The 25145-nt window shown below is 41.6% G+C and overlaps 1 protein-coding gene across 4 annotated transcripts in view; it reads right to left on the bottom strand.

Moving 5' to 3' along the window:
* The window catches only part of DGKG (diacylglycerol kinase gamma), a 226646-nt gene that overhangs the window by 123717 nt on the left and 77784 nt on the right, over window positions 1–25145 (bottom strand). For all 4 annotated transcript variants that reach the window (XM_055408681.2, XM_055408698.2, XM_055408690.2 and 1 more), the window contains exons 4-9: window positions 24823–24988; window positions 24230–24292; window positions 12677–12847; window positions 8812–8861; window positions 5122–5196; window positions 4313–4435 (exon numbers count right to left, since the gene is read on the bottom strand). In XM_055408681.2, coding sequence (XP_055264656.1) covers window positions 4313–4435; window positions 5122–5196; window positions 8812–8861; window positions 12677–12847; window positions 24230–24292; window positions 24823–24988 — 648 coding nt within the window. The remainder of the gene's footprint in view (window positions 1–4312; window positions 4436–5121; window positions 5197–8811; window positions 8862–12676; window positions 12848–24229; window positions 24293–24822; window positions 24989–25145) is intronic.

Here is a 25145-nt window from a genome sequence, read left to right as displayed (position 1 = left end):
ATTCTGCATGGCTGGTGGAGTAGAAATCAGAACAAACTAACTCAGTTATCTTTCTCTTAACTTCGTCCTTTCTTTTTTCAATCATTTGTCTATTATCTGTCAAGCATCTATTTATCATTCAATCACCTATTATTTATCAGTGTCTATTCTCCATCGGAGAAGGCAATGGCAAGCCACTCCAGTACTCTTGCCTAGAAAATCCCATGGACAGAGGAGCCTGGTGGGCTGCAGTCCATGGGGTCGCTACTAGTCGGACACGGCTGAGCGACTTCACTTTCACTTTTCACTTTCACACATTGGAGAAGGAAATGGCAACCCTCTCCAGTGTTCTTGCCTGGAGAATCCCAGGGACGGGGAAGCCTGGTGGGCTGCCGTCTATGGGGTCACACGTCTATGGGGTCACACGACTGAAGCGACTTAGCAGCAGTAGCATTCTCCATCAATCACCTATTATCTATCAACCATCTTATCTATCCATCCATCCATTCATCCATCCATTTCTCTATCTAAAGGTCCTTTAAATGTTTATAACTTTCAACGTACGAATTTCCTTTCCTAGATTCTATCCTAAATAAAATTTTGAAAGATATATGAGCATTTTTGTGCTTTATCAGATGTTGAGCCCAGCATTATTTAAAATAATGAAAAACTGAAAAATATCCTAAAGCCCTCAAAAATGACCAAAAGGTTTGAGGTACATCTCTATGATTTAATGTTAAGTGGCCATCAAAAAGATATTCATAAGAACCTTGAATGGCTTGGGAATGTGCTCATGATACTAAGTGCTAAGACAAATAAGCAGAATGCAAATTTGATGACATGTTATGATCTCGGTTTTATATAACGATACATTGGATGGGAAAAAAAAAAGTGACCAAATTGTTAACAGAGGTTAGCTATAGCTAACAATACTACGGATATATTTTATTCTCTACTTTCTCTGTATTTGCCAAATTTTTTACAGTGAGGAGGTACTAGTTTTATAATCAAGAAAAAAAAATTAGCTTAGTAAAAATACTGTATTCCTCTCATCAAACTTTCTGTACATAGAAAAAAATAGCAAAGAGACAGAGAGGGTTAAATCCTTTCCCCCTGGCTTGGCTCAGAAGCAAATTCATCCTTATCCACCAGATAAGCCAAGCCTGACATAATCATACACCTTCCCGGACACCAAAGTTCCCACCTTCTAGCCCCTGGGAGCACAGCCTCACTGGAGACTGTGGTTTCAGGAGCATCCCTCCATGTATAGTGTCCTTGAACTTTTGTCATAGACTCCATCAAAAGAGTAACACTGTTAGGCTGATCTTAAGGGTAGTGAAAAAAAAAAAAATACTGTAAGCTCATAATGATCGAGACTCAGGTACACGGAGTCCAACGTACTGGACTGAAACCTACTTATTTCTGGGCCCCTCTAGTTTGGGCTGGCCATGGTGGCCAGACCCATTCCTCTGCTCAACTCCTCTGCTAATGGTCTCTAGAGAAACCCACGTGCTTTTTCAAATCCTGGTCTTCTCCTGGGGCCAAAATACGCTTTTTTCTTCTTACCACCTCAAAACCCTGCTTCTTCCAAAACCTGAGTTTCATAGAATTAAAGCCTTTTCATCTAATGGTTTCCACTTTAGTAAATGGGTTCATGAATTGATTAAGTTATTCATTAAGAGACAGATTCATTCATTCTTTTGACAAACACTGACCACAAGGGATTTTTTTAAAAACTAAATGAAATATAAGTGAAGCTCCTAATCCAGTGCCTGACACACTGTAAATGAAAACTTTTACTAAGTTCTTACTCTGCACTAGGCAGTAGGGAACACAAAGATAAGTAAAGAGTGTTTTCCTACACGTGAGGAGGTAGATTTATACCTATTCTAGAAATGAAGAAGTAGAGACTCATAGAAGTCAGATAAACAGCCCAAGACCGCACAAATATTAAGTGACTGAGCCAAGCCAGTGGTCATACTGGCTTCCAAATCCATGTTTCTTCTTATAACTCCACCAACCAGGGTTTTCCTTCATGGATGAACAAAAGGGAAATCACAGTATTCTTAGCAGACCCAGCCCAAAGGACAGTCATCCGACCTAAAAATACATTTATGAGCAAAATTAATTAGCTGACTCTCCCTTTCTCAGATACTGTTTGCACAGATACAGGGTTAAGAATCAAAAGGACCTTGACTTGGAATAAGCAACATTTCTGCCTGGGTTATAGCACCATCATGTGGCTCTTTTATTTTTGCACATTGGAGACTGCCGCGTTTGGGAGTCCTGCACACCAGGTTTTATGCTGAGCCTACAGCTCCTTGGAGACAGATTGTTTCTCATTTATCCCATTCAGAGATCTCCAGACTTTTCAGCGGCCATAAGTGGGTTTTGATAAAAGCCAAACAAGCACTGTGACTTACAAAACACTGAGGAATGTTTTCCCTAGAACCCCAATTATTAAGTGTAAAAACATACAATATAGTGCATATTTTCAAATGAACACATAAAACTTGATTCATGAAAACCAAATGCACTTTAGCTTTTTGTTTGCATTATTCCTGATGTAAAGTATGGCTTTCTACAAGGTTCATTTGGCATTGGCGGGAGACACTGGGGAGAACATTGGAGAAATGATGTCTCTCCCTCTTCCAGCCATAAAAAGTGGAACCCCTCCAAACAAAGAGTTGGTGTTACCTTGGGCTCAGCAAGTCCCACCTAAGAAATAGAACTAGAAATTGGTTCTTTGTGATTAGAATGTCCCATCTCTATTCTTATGTTTTAGAGAAAAGGAAAAAAACCAAAACAAAACCAAAGCTGGTGTGTTAGAACAACACTCAACCAGAACTCCTACTTTGATTCAGGTATCATCTTGACCCTTAACAGCAGAAAGTACACCATACCTACCTGGGCTCCCCTAGGTCCTAACTCACGTGGGTTCGTGTGCACAGTAGGGTCTCATCACTGCCTGTGGGTTTGTGCACACAGAAGGCTCTCATCACTGCATGGGAAGTGTGCCATTACTGAATATGGAAGACGGTCTCTGGTACTAATTGGGTGTGTGACCAACCGCAAGTGCCTTTACTTCTCTAGTCCTCAGTATGAAAAACAAAGGGGGCTGACCAGGGATCACCAAATTCTCCTCTAGCTCTGACCTTCTAGGGTTCTAAGGATAAAGGAGTTCCTGGTTCATTGATTTCCATTAGTACATGGAAAGACCTAAACATGCTATGAGATAACTGCAGGATTCTTAGTCCTGAACTGCAGATGGACATTTCACGGGCAACAATGTCAGCTAGAGGTCAACCTAGCTGAACCTTCTCTTCTGTACCTCTCTTTGCCATTTCAGTAATCTCAAACAGGTGGTGTTTACAACCCATGTGGCTGTACTGGTAAATGCTAATGCTGCCATTCGCACTCCTAGTTCTAAGCTTCCTTAGCTCATGTATGGAAGCTACTTTTCATGGTAAATAAGCAGACCAGGCCAGATGCCAGTGCTTCACATAAATATTGGGAGGTTTCTCTAACACACCCTCAACTTTCTTTCACATGGGTTTTTGATCAAGCTCTTCTCCTGCCTGCAAACTCTCTTCTACCAGCCAAACCATACCCATTATTGAGAACCACATCAAATATCCTAGGTCATTTCACTTGATCTTTATCTCTAGAATGAGGTATCAAAATCCCATGCATCCCTCAGAGTCAGGGCAACGTTTCTTCCACTGGTCTCACTCTTAAGTGTGGGATGTTCAAAAGTGCAGATTCTTTAGAGTCAGGTACACATAAATGCTGGCTCCTCTTTTTTTCATCTTCAGACTCAGAATCTCAATTTTCCATCTGTATAAATGGGTAAAAAAAATATCTACCTCATCTGGTTATTCTGATTGCTAAATAAGATATTATCACTGAACACTCTCTGCCTCACAACATATCAGTGTTTTTCCTTCCCTTCCCTCCCTCCCTGCTTCCCTTCCTTCCCAAACTCTCTTAGCATTTTTACAGCTAAATTTGAGAAAAGATGGAATTCTTCCCTGAAAACTTTTTGTCCTTTGCGTGGTTGAACAGAAGTTTCAGGTGGGTGAATATGATATCTGTGTCTCCTCTCAGTCCTCAAAGCAGTATCTTTATTTAGTAATAATTTAGTAAATGTCTGTCAGATGAATGAACATATTTCAGGCACTAACAGGTAAAGAAGAGAGGACTTCGGGGCTGGCCTGGAGCATATGAGGTATCCATTGGGAAGTCCAGGACAGAAACCAAGGGTATTAGCTTCCTCATGGAACCTGTTGTTTCTGAAAGGCGAGAGGTCTTGGACCTCAAGTGTGCAACTTACAGAGTCGTCCATGCCCAGAAGGACCAGCAATGGGATGGTGGTCATCCCTCCGTGGACCCACTCCTCAAGAGACACAAAGCCGTCCCGATCGTAGTCCATCCCTTGCAACATCTCCTTCAGAATCTGCGAATCCGTAGAGCAACAATTGTCCACCTGCACCCTCGGCTTCTCTGCCCGCCCCCGCCCTTTCCTTTCTCTTTTGTTCTGAGTTTTCTTGTGTTTTACCCCTTTCTCTCTGACTCAGAGTGAGCAGAGAGCAGTGACGGAGCAAACTGGGCTGAGGAGAACAGAGGTCCAAGCCTGGCTCTTCCCAGGCCTGTGTGCCCTTAAGCAAGCCACCTGGACTCTCTGGCCTCTGTTCTTCTGCTTTGCCCATCTGCAAAATAGAACTGGCACTGCTGTGCTTGCAGCCTGGTAGCAAAGATTAGAGAAAATGTATACAAAATGCCAAATATAATATTGGTCTCAAGGGAGCCCCCAATGTAATAATTATTATTATCTGATGACTGAGAAAAATCTTTGAATTTCTTTCTAGATCTAAATTCTCTGACTTATGAACTCCTGTTATAAAAATTCAGCTAGGGGGTATTACTAGGTATTATTATTTGAATTAGTCTACACTATTCCCCGTTGCCTCTAATTCTTCCTATCAGAGAAGTGGGAGGTCAAGGAGGTGTAGGACCCCAAAGGAGCCACCTCTAAGAAGATGAGTCTGGGAGACACTCTACTGTAAACAAATGTGTTTTTTCAAGTCCCACTCTTATCTGAGAAGCTCACTGGGAAGTCACCCCAGGCTGCTGGAAACTCACAGGCCTGAGCTCCGTGGGATCCCATTCGAGATACTGGGCAATGTGCAGCATCTGGCTGACAATACGATCCATCTCCTAGAAAACACCAAGGAGAGAAACCAACTGAAGATGTGTTTCCAAGAGCAAGAGTCAAAATCAAATCCCGTGGGAAGATGGGCAGGGTGTCGTGTGAGAAGCAGCTGGTACAATACACTGGCATTTCATTGTGAGCTCACTGTTTGTTTCTGCTCTTTATTTCTGCCTTGACCATAAAGCTCACAAGAAGCATAGACCGTGGATAAGCCAGAGGTATGCAGAAAGCTCACTGAACACTGACTTTCTCCTAAATCCACCTTCCTTCCCCTATTCTGCGCTTTGACTCAGCATAGAAAGCACTCCTGTTTCCTCCTTCTTTGTGATCACAGCTCCTAAAAATACAAATCAAGGCACTTCTTCCCTCCCCCTTTTCCCACACCTCATTCCCACAGCTTTAGCAACTTGGGATTCATCTATACCCCTTGGGGGTCAGTTTCAGTTGGATGTAGGGCCACTGGGCTGGTACTTTCTCAGGCGCTATGATTCAGATTCTTTTTGGCATCTCCTTTGTATCCTTTGTATCAAGTCCAGCCCTGGGTCTGGGACTCCTGAAACAGGAAATTCATGAAGGCTATGCTTCTCTAATGAGTGAGCCTTTTGTTTGGTACCAAGGCCAGGCTCCATCTAAAACCTCACAGAATTGCTGGATGCTAATGAATCAGTGCCCTGAGAGTCCCACAGAAACACACTGGACTGAGGAAGCATTTGCACATTTAGGGTACTGTCTAGGATATTCATAATAAAGTTGATTTGGGGACAGGCGTTGGAGAACTAAAGCAAGGGTTAAAGGTGTTACTTTCACCAGACAGAATGCTGGGTGGGTCAACATCAGTTCAGTTCAGTCGCTCAGTTGTGTCCGACTCTTTGCGACCCCATGAATCACAGCACGCCAGGCCTCCCTGGTCATCACCAACTCCCGGAGTTCACTCAAACTCATGTCCATCGAGTCGGTGATGCCATCCAGCCATCTCATTCTCTGTCGTCCCCATCTCCTCCCACCCCCAATCCCTCCTAGCATCAGACTCTTTTCCAGTGAGTCAACTCGTCGCATGAAGTGGCCAAAGTATTGGAGTTTCAGCTTCAGCATCAGTCCTTCCAATGAGCACCCAGGACTGATCTCCTTTAGAATGGACTGGTTGGATCTCCTTGCAGTCCAAGGGACTCTCAAGAGTCTTCTCCAGCACCACAGTTCAACATAAGCAAGCTAAAACCCAACAGGGATTTTTAACATTGTATTTCATTTAAATCAGAAAATAGCCCACTGCAAAACTGCAGAGGAGGCAGTAAGTGGGGAAAAGGAAGTGGGCAGTAAGGTGGGAACAGAGCTCAGCAGATGTTCCAGTGGAAAAGAGCTTGTGAATCTAGCAGGGTTCAACATTCCATATAAGCAAACAATGTGATTCTGAGTTGGAGAATTAGACTTGATCTAGAGCTGTGTAAATGGGTGGGCATTTTCAGGAAGCTGAGTGGGCAGATTTTAGGAAGAACGAATTCTCCTGATAGGGATACTTAAAGAATCCTGGAGGGGCAGGTTCAATTCTATGCCATATTTTAAGAATGGCATTGCCAAACTAGAGCTTGACTAGAGTGGGTATTTAAGTCTGCTTTACCAGAACTACTGTAGAAATTAGGAAATTGGAGCTTGGAGAAGATTTTAGGGAAGATATGATCAGATGTTCAAATACTTGAAGGCCTACTGTGTATAGCTGGTACTCTGTTGGTCAGCTATAGAGGGCAGAAATAAGCCGAGGGACAGAGGGAGGGAGGAGTTGAAGTTTGGCCTATTTTGACCTCACCATTGGGTTGGGGGAGGGGAGAGAAGGGAAGAATCGAGTTTTGTACTGAAAATTTCCCTGGTGGACTAGAGGTGGCTTTGATGCAGGAAAGATACCCTCTCTAACATCAAACTCAGCAGTGGATTGGCTGTTTTAAGGTAATAGGTGAATTCTCCATTACTGGGAGTGTTCACAAAGAGGCTGGATATCCAACCACCAAGGGGTCTTGGTGGGAAGTTGAGAGACAGAGAACTATTTTGAGACTTGCTTCAGTCCACCAATGGCACCTTCCAAACAGATCCAGAATGTAACCACTTCTCAACACCCACAATGCTGCTACCCTAAGGCAAGTTACCATCATTTGTCTTGCTTATTCTTATGGCCTCCCAACTGGTATCCCTGCCTACGTTCCTACAGTCTAGACTCAACACAGCAGCAAGAGAGACTCTGTGAGGACCTGAATCAATCAAGTCACTCGTCTGCTCAGAAACTGCAATGGTTCTCCACTTCTCCAGAGAAATCCCTTGCAATCACCTTCAAGGCTTGCGAATGCTTTGCAAATATCTTCTCTGACCTCATCTGTTCACCCCTCCTGCTCCACTCATTCTTGCCTCCTCCTTAATCTGCTGATATTCCAGGCAACCCTCAAGGACCTGTGCTCTTGTTGCTCCCTCTGCCTGGGAGGTGATTCCCCATGACTCACTCCCTTCAAATCCTTCAGGTATCTGCTCAGATGTCCTTCCCTCAGGGAGTCCTTCCTTAGCTCCTTTGGCTAAAACTGAAGCTCATCCAATGCTTCCTTTCCCTTCTTTATCTTCCTCTGGTACACATGTGTATTGAACACATAGTTGACTACACTTTGCAGTGTGTGTGTTTTCGTTAGAATGAAAGCATTATGAGGACCTGCCTCTCTGTCCATTGGCTCACTGATGCATCCCCAGGGCTTAGACCAGTGCCTGACATATATGAGATAATCAATGGGCATTAAACAAATGTTTAAGAGTCCATGATTCTCCGATGGTTCCCTTGCATGATCCAACCCACAGCACTGAAATAGGGATCCCATTAAGACCATCTGGGGTTGAGAGGGAACTGGGATGATGCAGTTGGTCTAGTGGACTGCTTCCCTTTCTTCCTCCCTCTGGGCTGTCTCAACTCCATGCACTTCACGCTCAGAGCCTTTCTGGGAATGCATCCCGTCTCTGACCCTGCCAGTCATGAGAACAGGACCTGTCTGGTTCTGTCTGCCCTCTCCACTCTCTGCCTTCTTCCTTTTCTGCCCTTCTTCTCACCCTATGATCCCCACCCTATTCCTGCCTCTTCCTGAGAGAAGGTGGGGGCAAGGCTCAGGCTTTCCCAGGTTTGGTGGGATGGGATGATGTGCTTGGAGAAGACAGAGTGAGACTCCTAGTGCAAGTGCCTAGGATGTGAAAGAAGGCAAGGGTGATGGCCAAGCTCACCGGAAGTGACCTGCCTTCCTCCTGTCTTCCTGCCCTGGTCTCGCTGCCTTTCCCTACCTCCTTTCCTCCACTCTTGAACTTCATTAGGAAACTGAAGGGGGAATTTCTGAACCAACTGGGAAGTTAACTAGATTTTACATCTCCCCAATCTGAGATTTTGCAATTTGGGCTCCTGGAATGAAAAGGCAAGCTAGCATTCACTCTCCTCTGGCCTGGCTCTTTGGATGTAGAAGGAGGGGGCTTCTATTCATCTCTGCAGCTCATACTGAGACACAGCTGTTCTGATGATGGTGGAACTGGGAGTTTCTGAGCTCTCCCTTCGCCTGCTCCCCTCTCCCCTAGCCTTTCTTGGATCTTGGAGGAATATTTGGAGAGCTTACCGCTTGGTCCAGGAGACCGTTCTCATCCGAATCATAGAGACGAAACATGACTGCAAGAAACACAAAGGCGAGGCTTGAGGAGGTCTTCCAGGCACCAGGGATGGGCTGAGACTTTGCTGCCAGTTTTTAGGTCAGTTCTGACCATCACTGGGCGAAGTCTGTTAAAGCCAACCAACCCACCCTCCAAGGCACAGAGTCTGCCTCCTTACAAAGAGGGTGGGAAGAGGGAGGAGAAACAAGCCACCTGGCTTCTAGGTCTGTCTAAGCAACAACTCTCTGGCTGATGAAGATCTGGATCATGAGTGTGATTCTCTATGGAGCATTCACACCTCTCAGCATCATGGGAACACAACGCAAAGCAGATCCCTGCTGGTGGTGGGCAGACACTGGAGTGATAGATGGGTCACTGCTTCCACTGCACATAGGAAGGGTGTGAATTTAGTTTCAGACCATGGCCCTGTCCCACCACCTCTAGCACATCAAATAAGTCATTTATCTTCTTTAGATTCAAATTCTTCATCTGTAAGATGGAGATTAAAATAGTTTCTTTATCCTAAGTCTTTTTTCAAATGAAGACTAATACGTTAATGATACACCAAAATCTATAGTGCTTGGAATGTAGAAAACACTCAACAGATGTTATTTTTATTTTCTTTCATTAATGAATATTTATATATGGCATTTCATATGTATATCATCTTATGCACCTATCATTATTACTATTTAACCCTCAATAATATTATGAAGTAGTTACTGTTATAGAAGCTATTGTACGTCTTTTTCTAAAATGTCAACATGTGATTCAGAAACAGTCTCTGCCGTATTCTAACTGTAGAGAAGTAATGGAGGATAAGAAAGATTTGGGAATGAATTTTGGGGAAAGGACTAAATGTTCATTTATGAGATTTGGAAACTTTCTGTTTAATTAATCTAAAAGGTAGAGATTCTGTCTGTGGTCTCAGAAGTAAGCAGGGTGGGGAGCAGAGCTGAAAATGTCTTCATTTCCTTCCTATCCTTTGAAATGTTCCCTCATGCCAGCATTCGCTGTGGAGCCTCCCCTGACTGACCCTTCACTCATGTAACTACTCTGGACCTCTCGGGATGTACCCACAGGGTCACAGAACTCCTGTTAATTTGTTAATCTGCCCTTGTGTTGTCACTTCCTTCTTCATGTTTTATGTCTCTGGACCTTGTGTATACAGTGATGTGTCTCTGGTTGGAGTTTACGTTATTTAAAAGTAGGGTCACGGGCTTCCGATTCTTTGTGGCTCCTCTGAATGTCCCAGTCAGAGACACTTTGGGCCCAGGTGGCTCTAATGTGAAGCCCACTTTGGTCCTACTGTGAGGAGTAGAACAAGGAAGTATGAGCAAGCATCCTTTTTTTTAGAAGCATGGCCTTGGGCAAGTCGTTTAACTTTTCCATGCTTTCTTATATATAAATGACAAAATGATATATATATATATATAATGACAAAAAGGGTTGCTGCTAAGTCACTTCAGTCGTGTCCGACTCTGTGTGACCCCATAGACGGAAGCCCACCAGGCTCCCCCGTCCCTGGGATTCTCCAGGCAAGAACACTGGAGTGGGTTGCCATTTCCTTCTCCAATGTGTGAAAGTGAAAAGTCAAAGTGAAGTCGCTCAGTGGTGTCTGACCCTTAGCAACCCCATGAACTGCAGCCTACCAGGCTCCTCCATCCATGGGATTTTCTAGGCAAGAGTACTGGAGTGGCTTGCCATTGCCTTCTCCGTTTCTAGGGTTACTGTGAGGTTAATAGTGCATTTAAAGTGTTTAGCAAAAATGAGATGCTCAATGTTGAGGTTTTTATTTTTTATTACATTGATAATAGGTGAAATTTCATCCTGTAATTTCCTATACACACATACACACACCCTGTTATTTATTTTTTTTAAAAAAGGTTTAACTTGGTTTCAGTCACTAAAATCTGAGATGGTTTGAATTTATTTGACTTAATTAAAGAAAACTTTAAGGACAAAAGACCAAGTTTCTGCAACAAAAAATTTCAGGGAAAAAAATAAGCAAACGGTCAACATAGTAACCAATGGCAGTGTATGGACTTTACTTGGACCCCCGATTCAAATAAACAACGTTTGAATTGTTTCCCATGATGGGAAAACAATGAATATGGAAAATAATGAAAACTGAATGTTTGAAAATAGTAAGGAATCATTTTCTTTAGATGTGATAACAGTGATGTGATTATATTTAAGGAAAAGTTATATTTCAGAGGTACATACTGAGATATTTACAAATGAAATTATATGATGTTTGAAATTGGCTTCAAAATAATCTGGTGAAGGAGAAATGAGTAGGAGGTATAAATAAAACACAACTGACCAGAAGCTGGTAATTGTTGAAGGTAGTTGATGGATATAGGGAAGTTCTTTGCATTCTCTACTTTTATCTGTATTTAAATTTTTCTATAAGAAAAAGCTTTTACAATCAGTTTATTTTTATTACCATTGCAGGACTTGGTCTGAGAGGCACTCATATAAAGAGGCTGCCATATCCTCTCTGATAGTTATGAACAAATACAATGCCCCAAATCCAACCGAATGTGGGAAATAATCTGACATTTCCCTTTTATCATTAGTCAGTAGAAACAGAAATCTGGTACATTTGCTTCCAAATTATCATTTAAGACTGGCAATTATTAATACTTCAAACCCTGTGGGGTAGATTTTAAGCTTGGTTAATGAGCAAATGTTTCATTTTGTTTTTGGCAAGGGTTAACCTCTGCCAGACTTCTCCTTGCTAATGTTTATTTCGTTGACTATTCTGATTATTGGCTGGAATTCTAACTTTTGCTATAATGTGTATGCTTTTCCCTTAAGTCTCCTAAGATCCTAAGAGAAACCGAACAAGACCTACCTATAACCTGTTTTAAAGTTTACCTGTAGGCTCTCAGAGGCCAGCGAAACCGTCTCCAGAGTGATTTTCTGCGAGACTGCACTTTGTGGGCTTTCCTTTCTGCTATTATTCTCCTTCTGAAGACTTGTTTTTATTTATTTTTTTCATGGAATGCCTCTTTTTTAAAAAATTTATTTATTTTAATTGGAGGCTAATTACTTTACAATATTGTATTGGTTTTGCCATACATTGACATGAAACTGCCCCGGGTGTACATGTGTTCCCCATCCTGAACCCCCCTCCCACCTCCCTCCCCATATCATCATCCCTCTGGGTCATCCCAGTGCACCAGCCCCGAGCATCCCGTATCATGCATCGAACCTGGACTGGCAATTTGTTTCACATATGATAATATACATGTTTCAAGATTTGTTTTTAAAACCAAGCTCAATTCCGTTAATTAACTAGCCTACTTTCTTTAGAGGCCAAAACACTTGGGGTTGGGATGGGTGAAGACACAGAAATAAGCTTTAACAAGGTAGAGGTTGATTAGGTCTCAAGAAAAAAAAGGATTCCTCATAGTTAAAGAATTGCTTGGGCATGGAACAGGGGAAGGAAGACAGATGTTGCAAATCTTTCCTTGAAAAATCTTCTAAGGGGAGGCAGCAGCTTTCTGATTAGAGGCTTTCAGGAAATCCTGCCAGCAAAGAAAAGGAGTCTTCACCTCTTTTAAAGACCCCTTCCCTTTCCAGATCTTGATTCTCAGTACCAAGGTGTCAAATGCACCCCCACCCTATACAACTGGTACTGTGTTCCAGGGTAGATTCTAGGAAATGTTTATATCACTACTGGTGACAGGGCAGAAGACCTCCCTCAAGGAGGCAGTACCCAACCCCAGGATCCCAGGTCAACCTCAGCCTGTTTAGAAGGACAGATAGGACATTAGGTCTTCCTCTAGGAAAAAGTCAAAGCCCCTTGACAGGGTACGTACTTACACTCTAGCTTATCCTGAGGTCTCCCCGACTCCAGTAGGGACAGGTAACAGACGACATCCTTCAGGTAGACTATGGGGGCTTCTGAGCCTGAAGACTGAGCAACAAGGTTTCCCACAGGGGTCGCAGCTACTTGGTTGTTAGCAGGCACTTGCTTCTCAGTGATCTTTGTTTCTGCATCATGCAAAATGAAAGCATCCAAGGACACAAGGTTTAGTAAATATGAAATCCTTGTTGTCCTATTCTTTTCATGGAAGAGGCAAGAATTTTATATAAATGTCTTCAAAGGCATGGATGATGCTTTTGATCAAATAAAAAAGATGATTAAATCAGAGGCCCTAGAAATCCAGTTTGTAAGCTTCATACTTTTTGAATGAACTGCATTCTGACCCTTTAAAGAGTCTATAGTCATATAAGAAAGTCCCTTATGCTATGGAATTTTTAGAAAAGATGACAGTGAATTTTAGTAATATCAATCAGGTAAATGTCATTTAGCTTAATTTTGGGGGGAATACATCAAAGAGGTAATTTTAGCTGGGACTCCAAAAATCCAGACTATTGGTTATATACCAACATACCCCTTCACAATTTTCTTCTCAAGTGTAAGATAAATAAAAAGATAAAACTTCAAAAGAGAAAACTTGGATCAACAATCAGCTAATTTCCAGAAACTAGGAAGAATTTTCACTTACTGAAAGCCTAATCAGTAGCATAAAGAAAGTACAGAAAGTGACTCAATATAACGCAGGAGTAGAGTAAGTTTTCCCTCTGAAATTTTCTTTCTTTTCATTCTTATAGGTAGGAAAGGCCTTCCCTGGTGGCTCAAATGGTAAAGAATATACCTGGAATGTAGGAGACCTGGGTTCAATCCCTGAGTTGGGAAGATTCCCTGGAGGAGGAAATGACAACCCATCCAATATTCTTGCCTGCAAAATTCCATGGACAGAGGAGCCTGGCGTCTATAGTCCATGGGGTCAGACAAGACCAAATGACTGGACTAGTACTAATAAATAGGAAAACCATTTCTTTGTCCTCTGATTAAGAAATATGATATTATTAACATTAATACTAACCAGAAAACCAGATACCTATATTTTACTGTGTGAATTACACTTTTTTGAGGTACTTTAAAGGCCATCTCTCTTTCCCCACCCTCTTCACATCCATGATCTTAATATTGAATAAAGGGGTACAACTCACAAAAACCAGAGGAAACAGTAAAAGGAAGACTGGTACTGGAAAATGCAACCTAAGTGTTGTACTACCAAGTAACAGGGTCTTGAAGGTATAAGGAAAGGGAGAGACAACCTCGATAGTAATGCCTGCTGGGGAAAGCAATGCCACCAGTACACTATTTAGAGAAGTAAAATGCCAACCAATGGCAGACAGTTCATCTCAGGTCAATAGACCTGTGCTAGATGAAAACCTTCCAGGTCCTAGAGGTTAGCTGTGGCTTGAGAAGGGAATTACCCATCACCCAGATGGACAGTGGGTAAGACCAAAGGTCGCTGACATACTCTGTATGGCACAAAGGGCCCTGTAAAGAGACCATGATGGAATCCATGAAACAGAGATGCAAAACAAGGAAAGGAAGTTTTATCCTGAAATCTCAGAGGACCATATCTCTGGAAATGATTTCGTACTGGGCAGGACACTCAGTAGACTGCAAGAAGGTGTAACCTCTATTAAACAGGAGTAGAAAGCCTCAGGGATGAGCAAATTGAGACGAAAACACAATAGGATGAAATAAAAACAAGGATAGTTAGATGGGGAAATTGCTATGAAATTACATATGCAACAGAAGTACTACAATCTCACTGGAGTTAAAGTTATGGAAAAACTTAGATATATAAGACAAATGTGAAAAATTCTTTGTATCAGGTAGCTCAAGTTACTGTTATATCCTCAAATTATTCATTCAATAAAACACTATTATAGTGACTTCCATGCCAACTAAGTTGGAATAAGAGGGACCAGTTTTACCCTCCTACTGATGCAACTAAAAAATTGGACAAAAGATACAAAACAATGGTTCATAGGACATTGAATATGGCCAGCACCAAAGAGTGATCCCAAGAGATGGGAAACAATTGAGGTGATCCCTGCAAATGCCACATATTACTGACTGGAAAGTTTCTACACTGTGGCACAAGGAGGGAAACCCAGGGAGGTCCTGGAAATCTCAGTGAGTTGCAGAGATGGAGCTGGGAGTCTGGGGAGCTCACAGTGGGTGGAATTCACAGAGCAGAGCACTGGAGGGGAGGCAGCTGCACAGAGAGGACTCCAGCTGTCTCTGCAGAGGGTCCTTTTGAGTAACTGCCTGAGAGTTCCCTCAATTGCTCATCTGAGTAGTGATCAGCACACATGTGTAAGGAAACTACCTGAAGCTGGGGAAGGAGTCCAGATGAGAGGGAACAGTCCCTGGACTGCACAGAGAACCAGGCATACTATCTATTTCCAGCAATCAAAGTAGAAACCTCCTATAATTAATGAACCATTAAGTAGAGTACCCAGAAGAGTTTTGCCTTGATAACTGGGCAAAATTAGCCCTAGAGAAAATGCCTCCCTGGTCCAATTTGACAAAGCTTTAAAAGCTTGACTCCTCAAGGTCAAACTATTTCCAAGTAAACTTAAGGGTATCCCAAAACAAAGCTCAAGAATATTTATAGGAGCACAAAAATATCTAGTACCAACACTGTAAAATTTTCAAAGACTGGCATTCAATAAGATACTGCCGTGTATACAAAGCAAGTATGAATAATAATAATGAGAAAATCTATTGAAATGGATCCAGAATCATACAGATGATATAATAGACAAAAACTTTAAAACAGTTATTATAACTGCATTCTATATATCCAAGAAGCTGGAGGAAAGATTGAACATGTTAAGTAGAGACATGAAAAATATTTTATGATGTTCACATCAAGTGTCTAGATATGATGTTAAATGAAAAATACAAATATACTGAGCAGCGTTAACAGCAGATTAGATATTGCAGAAGGAAATATTAGTGAATTTGAAGCACTGCAACAGAAACTAGCCAAAAAGACTATATTAAAAAAAAAAGGTATCATACCAGTGAGCTGTTGGACAACTTAAAGTAGTCAAATAAACATGTAATTGGAATACTTAAAGAAGAGTCAGGAGCAGGAAAATATTAAAGAAATAATAGTTGATATTTTCCCAGATTTGTTACTTGATAAAAACTATAGAACCTCAGACACAAGATGCTCAATGAAACCCAAACATAAGAAATATGTATAAAACTACACCAAGGAACACCAAAATCAAATTGATTAAAATCAGTGATAGAAAATCATAAAAGAAACCAGAGAAAAAACATCTGATATGGAGAGAAGCAAAGGTAAGAAAGACTATAGTTTTCTTACTGGAAACAAAGCATGCTGGTAGCCAGTGAAACAACATCCTTAAAAAAGTACTAAAAGAAAAAACCTGTCAAATTAGAATTCTTGATTCTGCAAAATATCTTTAGGAAAAAAAGACCAAATAAAGAACTTTTCAAATGTACAAACTATATAGAGCTACATTACAAGAAATGGTAAAGGAAATCTTTTTACTAGAATTGCAATCTATGGAAACCTGGATTTACACACAAGAATGATGAGCATTAAAACTAGTAAACCATGTAGATAAACATTAAGAATATTTTTCTTATCAACTAAATCTTTTAAAAAGATAGCTAATAACAACATGCTGTGTGGTTTATAACACGGTGAAGTAAAAAAGCACAAAGACCTGGAGAAATAGAAGTATGTTGTTGTAAATTTTTTATAGTATATGCAAAATGAAATGCTACTGCATGAAGGTACACTGTCATAGTTAAAACAACTAAGACAAAAAGGAGATAAAGTAAAATCATAAAAATTCAATTAATTTAAAAGTATTCAGAAAAAAGAGCAAATGGGAATAAAAGAAGAGATTGGAAAAAAGAAAACATCAATATAGTAGTTGTAAACCTAATTACATCAATTATCACAGTAAATGTAAATGTTCTAAAACTCTAAATGGCAGATATTGTCAGAATGGATTAAAAAATAAGACCCCAAGACATGCTTCCTATAAGAAAGTCAATTTAAATATAAAGACACAAATACATTAAAAGAATGAAATAAGATTTACTATGGTAACACTAGTTAACTAAGGTGGTTTTATCAGTTATGAGGAGCCTGATGGGTTCATTGGGTTACAAAGAGTCGGACACGACTGAGTGACTCACACTTATTACACAAATTTCAAAACAAAGACTATTACTAGGGATAAAGAGAGTCATTTCATAATGATAAAGAGGTCAAGTCATTAAGACCACATAATACTCCTAAACATTCTACTTCCTGGTCTTTACTCAAAAGGAATGAAAGTTGTCTGTATGAAGACTTGTATATGAATATTCATTTTACTTTTAAAGCCCAAAGCTGGAAATAACCCAAATGTCCATTGATAAATGAATGGATAAACAAATTATGGAATATCTACCTGTATACTAAAATACCAGTCAGCAATAAAAATATGCTAATTATTGATATACTGAACAACATGGATGAATTTTTAAATTATGCTGAATGAAAGAAGCCAGATGGGAAAAAGTACACACAGTATCAATCTATTCATATAAAATCTAGAAAATGCAATCTAGTCTGTAGTGACCACAAGCAGACCAGTGGCTGTATAGAAATGGAAGTGGACACATAAGGAGGGTGGGAAAAAGAGACTATAAAGGAAATATTTGAGGCTGATGAATAACTTCATTATATTGGTATGTGCTGATTTTATTGATGAATACATACATAAAACCTTATTAACTGTACATTTTAAATGTATATAATTCATTTTATGCCTTTTGTACTTCAACAAAGCTATTTTAAAACAAAATAATGTGCAGATAATGTAATACTTTATTACATTGTTGTTGTTTAGTCACTCAGTCGTGTCCAACTCTTGCAACCCCACGGACTGAAGCCTGCCAGGCTCCTCTGTTCATGGTATTTCTCAGGAAAGAACACTGGCGTGCATTGCCATTTCCTTCTCTAGGGGATCTTCCTGACCGAGGGATCAAACCCATGTCTCCTGAGCCTCATGCATTGGCAGGCGGACTCTTTACCACTGAGCCACCTGGGAAGCCCAGTACTCTACAGAGGGCACGCTAAAGGCTTCACGCAAAACCTATAAGAACTAATACATGAATTTGGTAAAGTAGCAGGATACAAAATTAATACACAGAAATTTTTTGCATTGTTTTACACTAAAAATGAACTATCAGAAAGAGAAAAAAAATTTTAAAATCCCATTTAAAATTGCAATTGAAAACCTAGGAATAAACCTAAAGAGGGAGGTAAGAACTATAAAACATTGATAAAGGAAACCAAAGATGATTCAAAGAAATGGAAAGATACCCCATGCTCTTGGATTGGGAGAATTAACATTGTTAAGATCACCACACTACCCAAAACAATCTACAGATTTAATGTGATCCTTAACAAATTACCCATGGCATTTTCTACAGAATTAGAATAGATAATACTGAAACTTAGATGGAACGACAAAAGACCCAGAATTGCCAAAGCAATCCTGAGGAAATAGAGCAAAGCTAGAGGCATAACCCTCCAGGACTTCAGAGGTACAGTAATCTAAACATCATGGTATTGGCACAAGGACAGACATATAGACCAATGAACAGCATAGACAGCCCCCAAATAAATCCATATACTTGAAGACTTCCCTGGTGGCTCAGACAGTAAAGCATCTGCCTACAATGAGGGAGACCCGGGCTCAATTCCTGGGTTGGGAAGATCTCCTGGAGAAGGAAATGGCAATCCACTCCAGTATTCTTGCCTGGAAAACCCCATGGACTGAGGAGCCTGGTAGGTTACAGTCCATGGGGTTGTAAAGAGTCAGACATGACTGAGCAACTTCACTTCACTTCACTTGAAGCTAATTAACCTTCAATAAGGGACAGAAGAATATACAGTGGAGAAAAGATAGTCTCTTTAGCAAATGGTGTTGGGAAAGTTGGACAGCCAGATGTAAATCAATGAAGTTAGAATACACCCTCACATCATATACAAAAGTAAACTCAGAATGGTTTAAAGACCTAAAAATAGGACACCATAAAAACTCTTAGAAGAGAACATAGGCAAAACATTATCTGACTTAAATCATAGCAGTATTTTCTTAGATCATTTTTCCAAGGCAAAAGAAAAAATAAACTTAAAATCAAATAATAATCAACTTACAAGTTTTTGCACAGCAAAGGAAACCATCAACAAAATGAAAAGATGACTTACAGAACAGGTGAAAATACTGACATATGATGCAACTAGCAAGAGGTTAATATTCTAAATATTTGACAAACGTGTATTAGTTACTCAGTCCATGTCCGAGTTTTTGTGATCCCATGGATTGTAGCCCACCAGGCTCCTCTGTCCATGGGATTCTCCAGGCACAAATACCAGAGTGGGTTGCCATTTTCTTCTCCAGGGGATCTTCCTGACCCAAGGATCGAACCTGGGTCTCCTGCATTGCAAGCAGATTCTTTACTGTCTGAGCCACCAGGGAAGCCAAAAATATACAAATAGCTCATATAATTTAATACGAAAAGAACCTAATCAAAAATTGGACAGAAGATCTAAATAGATATTTCTCCAAAGAAAACATATAGATGGCCAATAGGCACATGAAATGAAGCTCAACATCACTAATCACTAGAGAAATGAAATCAAAGTCACAATGAGGTATCACCTCAGACTGGTCAGAAGAGCCATCATTAAAAATTGTACAAATAATAAATGCTGGAGAATATGTGGAAAAAAGGAACCTTCCTACACTCTTGGTGGGAATGGAAATTGCTGTAGCCACTATGGAAACCAGTATGGAGGTTCCTTAAAAAACTAAAACTAGAACTACCACATGATACAGCAATCCCACTTCTGGGAAAAGACAAAAACTCTAATTCACAGCAACACTATTTACAATAGCCAAGATGTGGAAGCAACCTAAGTGTCCAACAACAGATGAATGGATAAAGAGGATGTGGTTTGTATATATACAATGGAATATTATTCAGCCATTTAAAAAGAATGAAATAATACTATTTGCAGCAATGTGGGTGGACCTAGAGAATATCATACTAAGTGAAGTCAGTCAGAGAAAGAGAAATATTATATGACATCACTCATCTGTGGAATCTAAAAAATAATACAGGGAGTGGGAGGAGGAATAAATAGGAGATGGGATGAAGAGATACACACTACCATATGTAAAACAGATAAGCAATGATGATTTACTGTATAGTACAGAAAACTATGGGCTTCCCAGGTGGCGCTAGTGGTAAAGAACCCGCCTGCCAATGCAGGAGACCTAAGAGATGTGGTTTCCATCCCTGGGTTGGGAAGATCCCCTGGAGGAGGGTATGGCAATCCACTCCAGTATTCTTGCTTGAAGAATCCCATGGCCATAGGAGCCTGGTGGACTACAGTCCATAAGGTCGAAAGGAGTTGGACATGACTGAAGCGACTTAGCACACATGCACTCACAGGAAACTATATCCCGTATCTTGAAATAACCTATAATGGAAAATAATCTGAAAAAATATACACCTGAATCACTTTATATACCTGAAACTAACACAGTATTAGAAGTCAACCACACTTCAGTTAAAAACATTAATATTATCCTTTTGCAAAGACGCTTTGGTTACCAGAGCGTGCCTGGATCTTGAGCCACTGTTTAAGTCCTCAGTTTGGCCTACTGTTCAGTCCAGCAGTGGAAATGCTGGGGTGCAGAAGGATTGAGTGGCATACGGTCCCAGTGGTGTCCCAGCTGCTCATGCTACCTTACATGAAATGCCCCTAACCCACAGCCACTGAGCACATCCCTCAGGGACTACCCTCTTCCAGAGCACAGAGGTTCCATCCAGATGCCACATCACACTCCCTTCTTAGTGATGGTTCTTGGGCAGAGCTGACTTGTTCCACCTTCTTTCTAAGTCTCTCCATTCCTTCATGCCTTCCAGTTGGGCAGTGTGGAAAGGATACCAGACTAGAAGCAGAAACCTGGGTTTGTGCTAAATGATGTGTGATCTTGTACAAGTAGGCTTACTCCCCACACCCAACCTCAGTCTTCTCATCTGTTAAAAGACAGACTTGTATTAAAACTGATGTTTAACAAAAGTTGTGAATGACATGGAAAATGTTTTTGAATATAACGCTAAGTGAAAAATCTGGATCCAAAATCAAATATATACAATTTGATTCCAGTTTTAGAAAAAATTTATGAAAAATAAAAGACCCCTACAAGCATAGGTGTGTGTGTGTGTGTGATAGTATTGGAAGATTTAGATGATTTTGTTGTTTCTTTCCTTTTCCCATACTCTTAAAAAATTTTTTTTTTTTTTACAATGTGTTACTTTTAAATTTAAAAATGGAGGGATTTTCCTTGAGACGCCAATAGTCCAAGCTGCTGAACCATCTCAACTGCTTGAGGAACCAAATAAAAACCAGGAGAATGAAGTTCACGCTGTTTATCCCATTTTGTTCTGGGCATTCAGGGAGGGGTGAGATCGGCCCTTCCTGAGCTGACATTCTGACAAGGACAGGTTGCTCAAGGCCCTGAGCTGACCTTTGGACTCAGTTAAAGGCCCTCTCGGATCCAGCCATGCCCCCACCTGGCTCCAGGAATGAATAATTAAAGTGGGTGGTTGTAGGACTGAGCTTGGAGCTTGATCTGGTAAGTCTACATAGGCCATATCAAATGAGAATTAAGTTTCTTCCTCTGGCTTCTGCTAGGGCACCAGGAAAAGGGTGAAATTTTCAACAGATGGCCTGATCTAAAGTGATTCCAGAACTTGGCTCTTTCTTGTTGGCAGAGGCCCCTCTCTGTGGTGTCCACCTGTCCCTACATTCTTGTTTCTGCTGAACAGGGGCATCTAATTAAGACATTTGTGGAAGGTGGCCCAACAGGAAAAGAATTTGCTACTTAAAATCTCAAGTCTCAAAAGATGAAAAAACGCTGTACACTACCCTGGGCCAGCAGTCAGATAACTGCCCTTTCATGACTGAACCACAGGAGGCTAGTATTTTTTCCGCAGAGGAGAACAGTACCTGACAAATCACTTCTCCAGGAGAAAGTCTCTGGAAGTTACTCTGAGACTCAAAATGATACAAATATAGCAAATAAGCATGGTGGTCTAATAAGCCAGCCAACGTCTGTTATCGTCATTGGTTATATTTTCTCAGATATCACATAATGACAGCCCTCACTAAGTTCTTAGAAACTTCAGCCACAGAAACAAAACCCTGTCCAGACAATCTGGAACCTGAGGGAATGAATGTAACTTCTCTCAGGCTCCTCTTGAAGTTCCTGATACTTGAATTAAGAAAATTTCTGGATGAAGAGTCTGGGTAAAGAAGAAGACAGCTTTTTCAGTTGATTTTCTTGCTGAGAGTTTAGAATCTCAAAGCTTCCAGTTTAAAACTTTTCTTTCTATCATAGAATAGAATGATTTACGTCATAAAATGCCCTCTCTATTCCACATGAGATTTAAGATTTATTTATGACCTATCTATTCTGACCAGTGGGCCCTGGACCTAGCACGCCTGAGTGAGATGCGGGGCAGAGGATTGGGTGAGCCTAAACTTTGTAGTCTTGCCCTGCTGCTGGCCGTGAAGACCTCAGCAAGGCAGCGATGCTCTTAATTTCACTTTCTGAAGCTCTAGAAGAAGCCTGGAATTTGATTAGTTTATGGTCCAGAGGCAAGTCTCCTTTCCCAACCATGTTCTGCTTTCCATCTGGAGTAAGTTTTTGATCTCATCAGTCCTTCAGTGACACACTGAAACCTCTATAATCTTCTTGCTGCCCTTTTTGCCATGACTAGAAAAAAAGATCAGACCTACATCTAGCATCTGGCTTAAAGAAATCCTCTCATCCTAGGTCCCGTTACAGTTCTCATTCTGTATTATCTTTTATCTATCCTGCCAGGTATGTATGTATTTAGATAGATAGACATGTAGGTAGGTTTGAAAGTATTAGTCGCTCAGTTGTGTCTCTTTGTGACCCCACGGACTATAGCTAGGTAGGTAGGTAAGTAGACAGATGCATTAAAACGGCATTCTTTATCCGTTGGGCACATCTTAAGAGCTGGAGTTCACCAATGTGTATCAATCTTTTCCAAACAATAATGAAAAGGAAAAGAGGTCTGTCTCCCTTAGTCCAAGAGCAACCTGGGAAGGAGACAGTCCCTGAGGGTCCTTCCATGAAAAGGGGAGGCCCAGTGGATACATTTGGAGACTGAGGGTATAGACTGAAAGAGATTTTAGCAGACACAATGAATTGAGAATAGGGTGACTTCTGGAGGGTGGCCTGAATGATAATTGCTGAACGTTTACTCTGTTCCAGGCACTATTGTAAGCATCTTATACATAGAACTCACTTAACCTCTGTATTAACACTTACTGTCATCTCATGTTACAGATGGGGAAGCTGAGGCCCAGAGACATGATCCAAACATGCCCAAGGTTACAGAGTTAAATATTGTCAGAGCTAGGCCTCAAACCCAAGAACTCTACCTCTGAAGTCCAGATTCTTAGCTAATAGTCTTATTGTCTGACCCAGCTTGAATTGATTGTACCCAGGAAATTTGTATTATATCTTAGAACAGAGGTCAAGGAGGATAACATTTTCTTTCCTAGGAGCTTCTGCCCTTGGGACGGTGCCTGTCAATGGAGGAACGGCCTCCCTTTGATAAATGTGCCAGGGAAGGTTCTCCATCAATCATGACTCAAGAGCTGGTGCATAGACAGCCAGGCATGATGGCAGTGGCCCCACGGGGAATGCAGCCTTGATCATTCCCTTAGGACCTAAGCAGAATGGTGCCTTTATGTGGAGACAAACATTAGTCTAGGCATCTCAGGAGAGACCATTGCTTCCTTTCTTGGTATAGGAAAGAGCAGCAGCTTGGGGTCTGAACAATCCTGGCTTGAATCTCTAGATCCACAGTCACACAGTGGTATGGAATCTCTTAACACCTCAGTTCAGTGTGTGAAGTGGCGTGATTACAAAGGCTGAGGTGAAACATGCAATAAAAGCAGATGCCTGGCAAATGGATCATCAAAACAATGTTAGCCGGCTTCCTCTTGCTTCTCTCCACTTGTTCAAACAAGTGCATGCAAATATTGTTGGAAATCAACCAAGCACGCTCTCGCCTTCTTGCCCTACCCTCTCTTAGCCATTCTATGATAGAGTCATCTCCACCTCAGCCCTACAGCCACTTCTTCACATACACTCTCTGGCTCTGGCTCTCTTTCTCTGCTCCCCTTCTCCCAAACCCCCACTGGACACATTCTCCTGCCTAGCAACCCTTTGGCTAGGCAGATCCATCAGAAGTAAACATCTAATGAGCTGTCGGAAATCCTGACCTGCCCTTCTGAGTAGATGAGACATTTTCAAGGGTATACTGTTACATGGAGACAAAATTGCTAGTCAGATTTCCCCCTGCCCCCCAGGAATGAGGTACTGCCTGCTCCTCCCCCAAAGACTCACCCGTAACAGGGGCACAAGCCTCATCTGCTTTGGCAGCATTATCTGCATTCTGTATGTCAGAATCTGGGGAATAAAAAGAAGATATCGTGACCAGCCCCTGTCCTCTAGGTTTTTTTGGGGTAGGAGCCCCCACAGAGTCTGGATCTCTTGGGGTATACCAGTGTCTCTGGTGTCTGCTGGGTTCATGCTCACTTTATTGGAGTTGGCTGTGTCTTCCCTGCTACAGCCCAAACTCCAGAAAGGCAGTAACCACACCTTCCTCTGCTCTAACACTCTCAGGGCACACAAGCTGACTGTGCTCCCCAGGAACTGGCAACTTTTATGGAAGACCCACCCCCACTGCCATACATTACCTTATGCCTCCTCTTCCCCATCCTCTTCTCTCATTCTGAGTGGCAGGCATTATGAGAGATCTGTCAGACAAGACTTCCTGAGAGGGCAGGAGTCCTGGTTCCTTGATCCCCATTCCCTCCTTCTCCCCATAGGGAAGTTACCAGGCACAAGGGATCCTCTGGGAGTGTAGCCTGAGCCTGTGGCAAGTGGGTCAGCACTGCAAAATCTCCCTTCCATCTCGGAGATGCTGGTCCAGGTACCTGGGCCACTGGCTTCACTGTTGCTGGCTCCCTCCTTTGGGTGCTCCGGGGTCTCCTGTCGGGGTTTCTGGCTGAAGGCCAGGAAGAGGTGTGTGCTCAGTGGCTGAGGAAGGTCCACCTCCAGGTATGCCTTCATGAACAGCTTGAAGACATCATAGCTGATTGGCTGAGAAGGGATAAAGAGGGAAATGTCAGTGGAGAGACATGAGAAGTGAGTGGGGAGAGAAGGAGGAATTGGGGAGCTGGCAGTGGAAAGGCAGGTTGGAGGGAGTGGAGTGATTGTTGGGGGCAGGAATGAAAAGGCTCACGGTGTGATAGAGAGT

This window comes from Moschus berezovskii, chromosome 1 (assembly GCF_049115385.1).
Source record: "Moschus berezovskii isolate FMDL1 chromosome 1, NW_MosBer_1.0, whole genome shotgun sequence".
Taxonomy (NCBI): Eukaryota; Metazoa; Chordata; class Mammalia; order Artiodactyla; family Moschidae; genus Moschus; species Moschus berezovskii.
The sequence above is the reverse complement of the archived record's forward strand: the minus strand, read 5'-3'. Positions and strand labels throughout refer to the sequence as shown.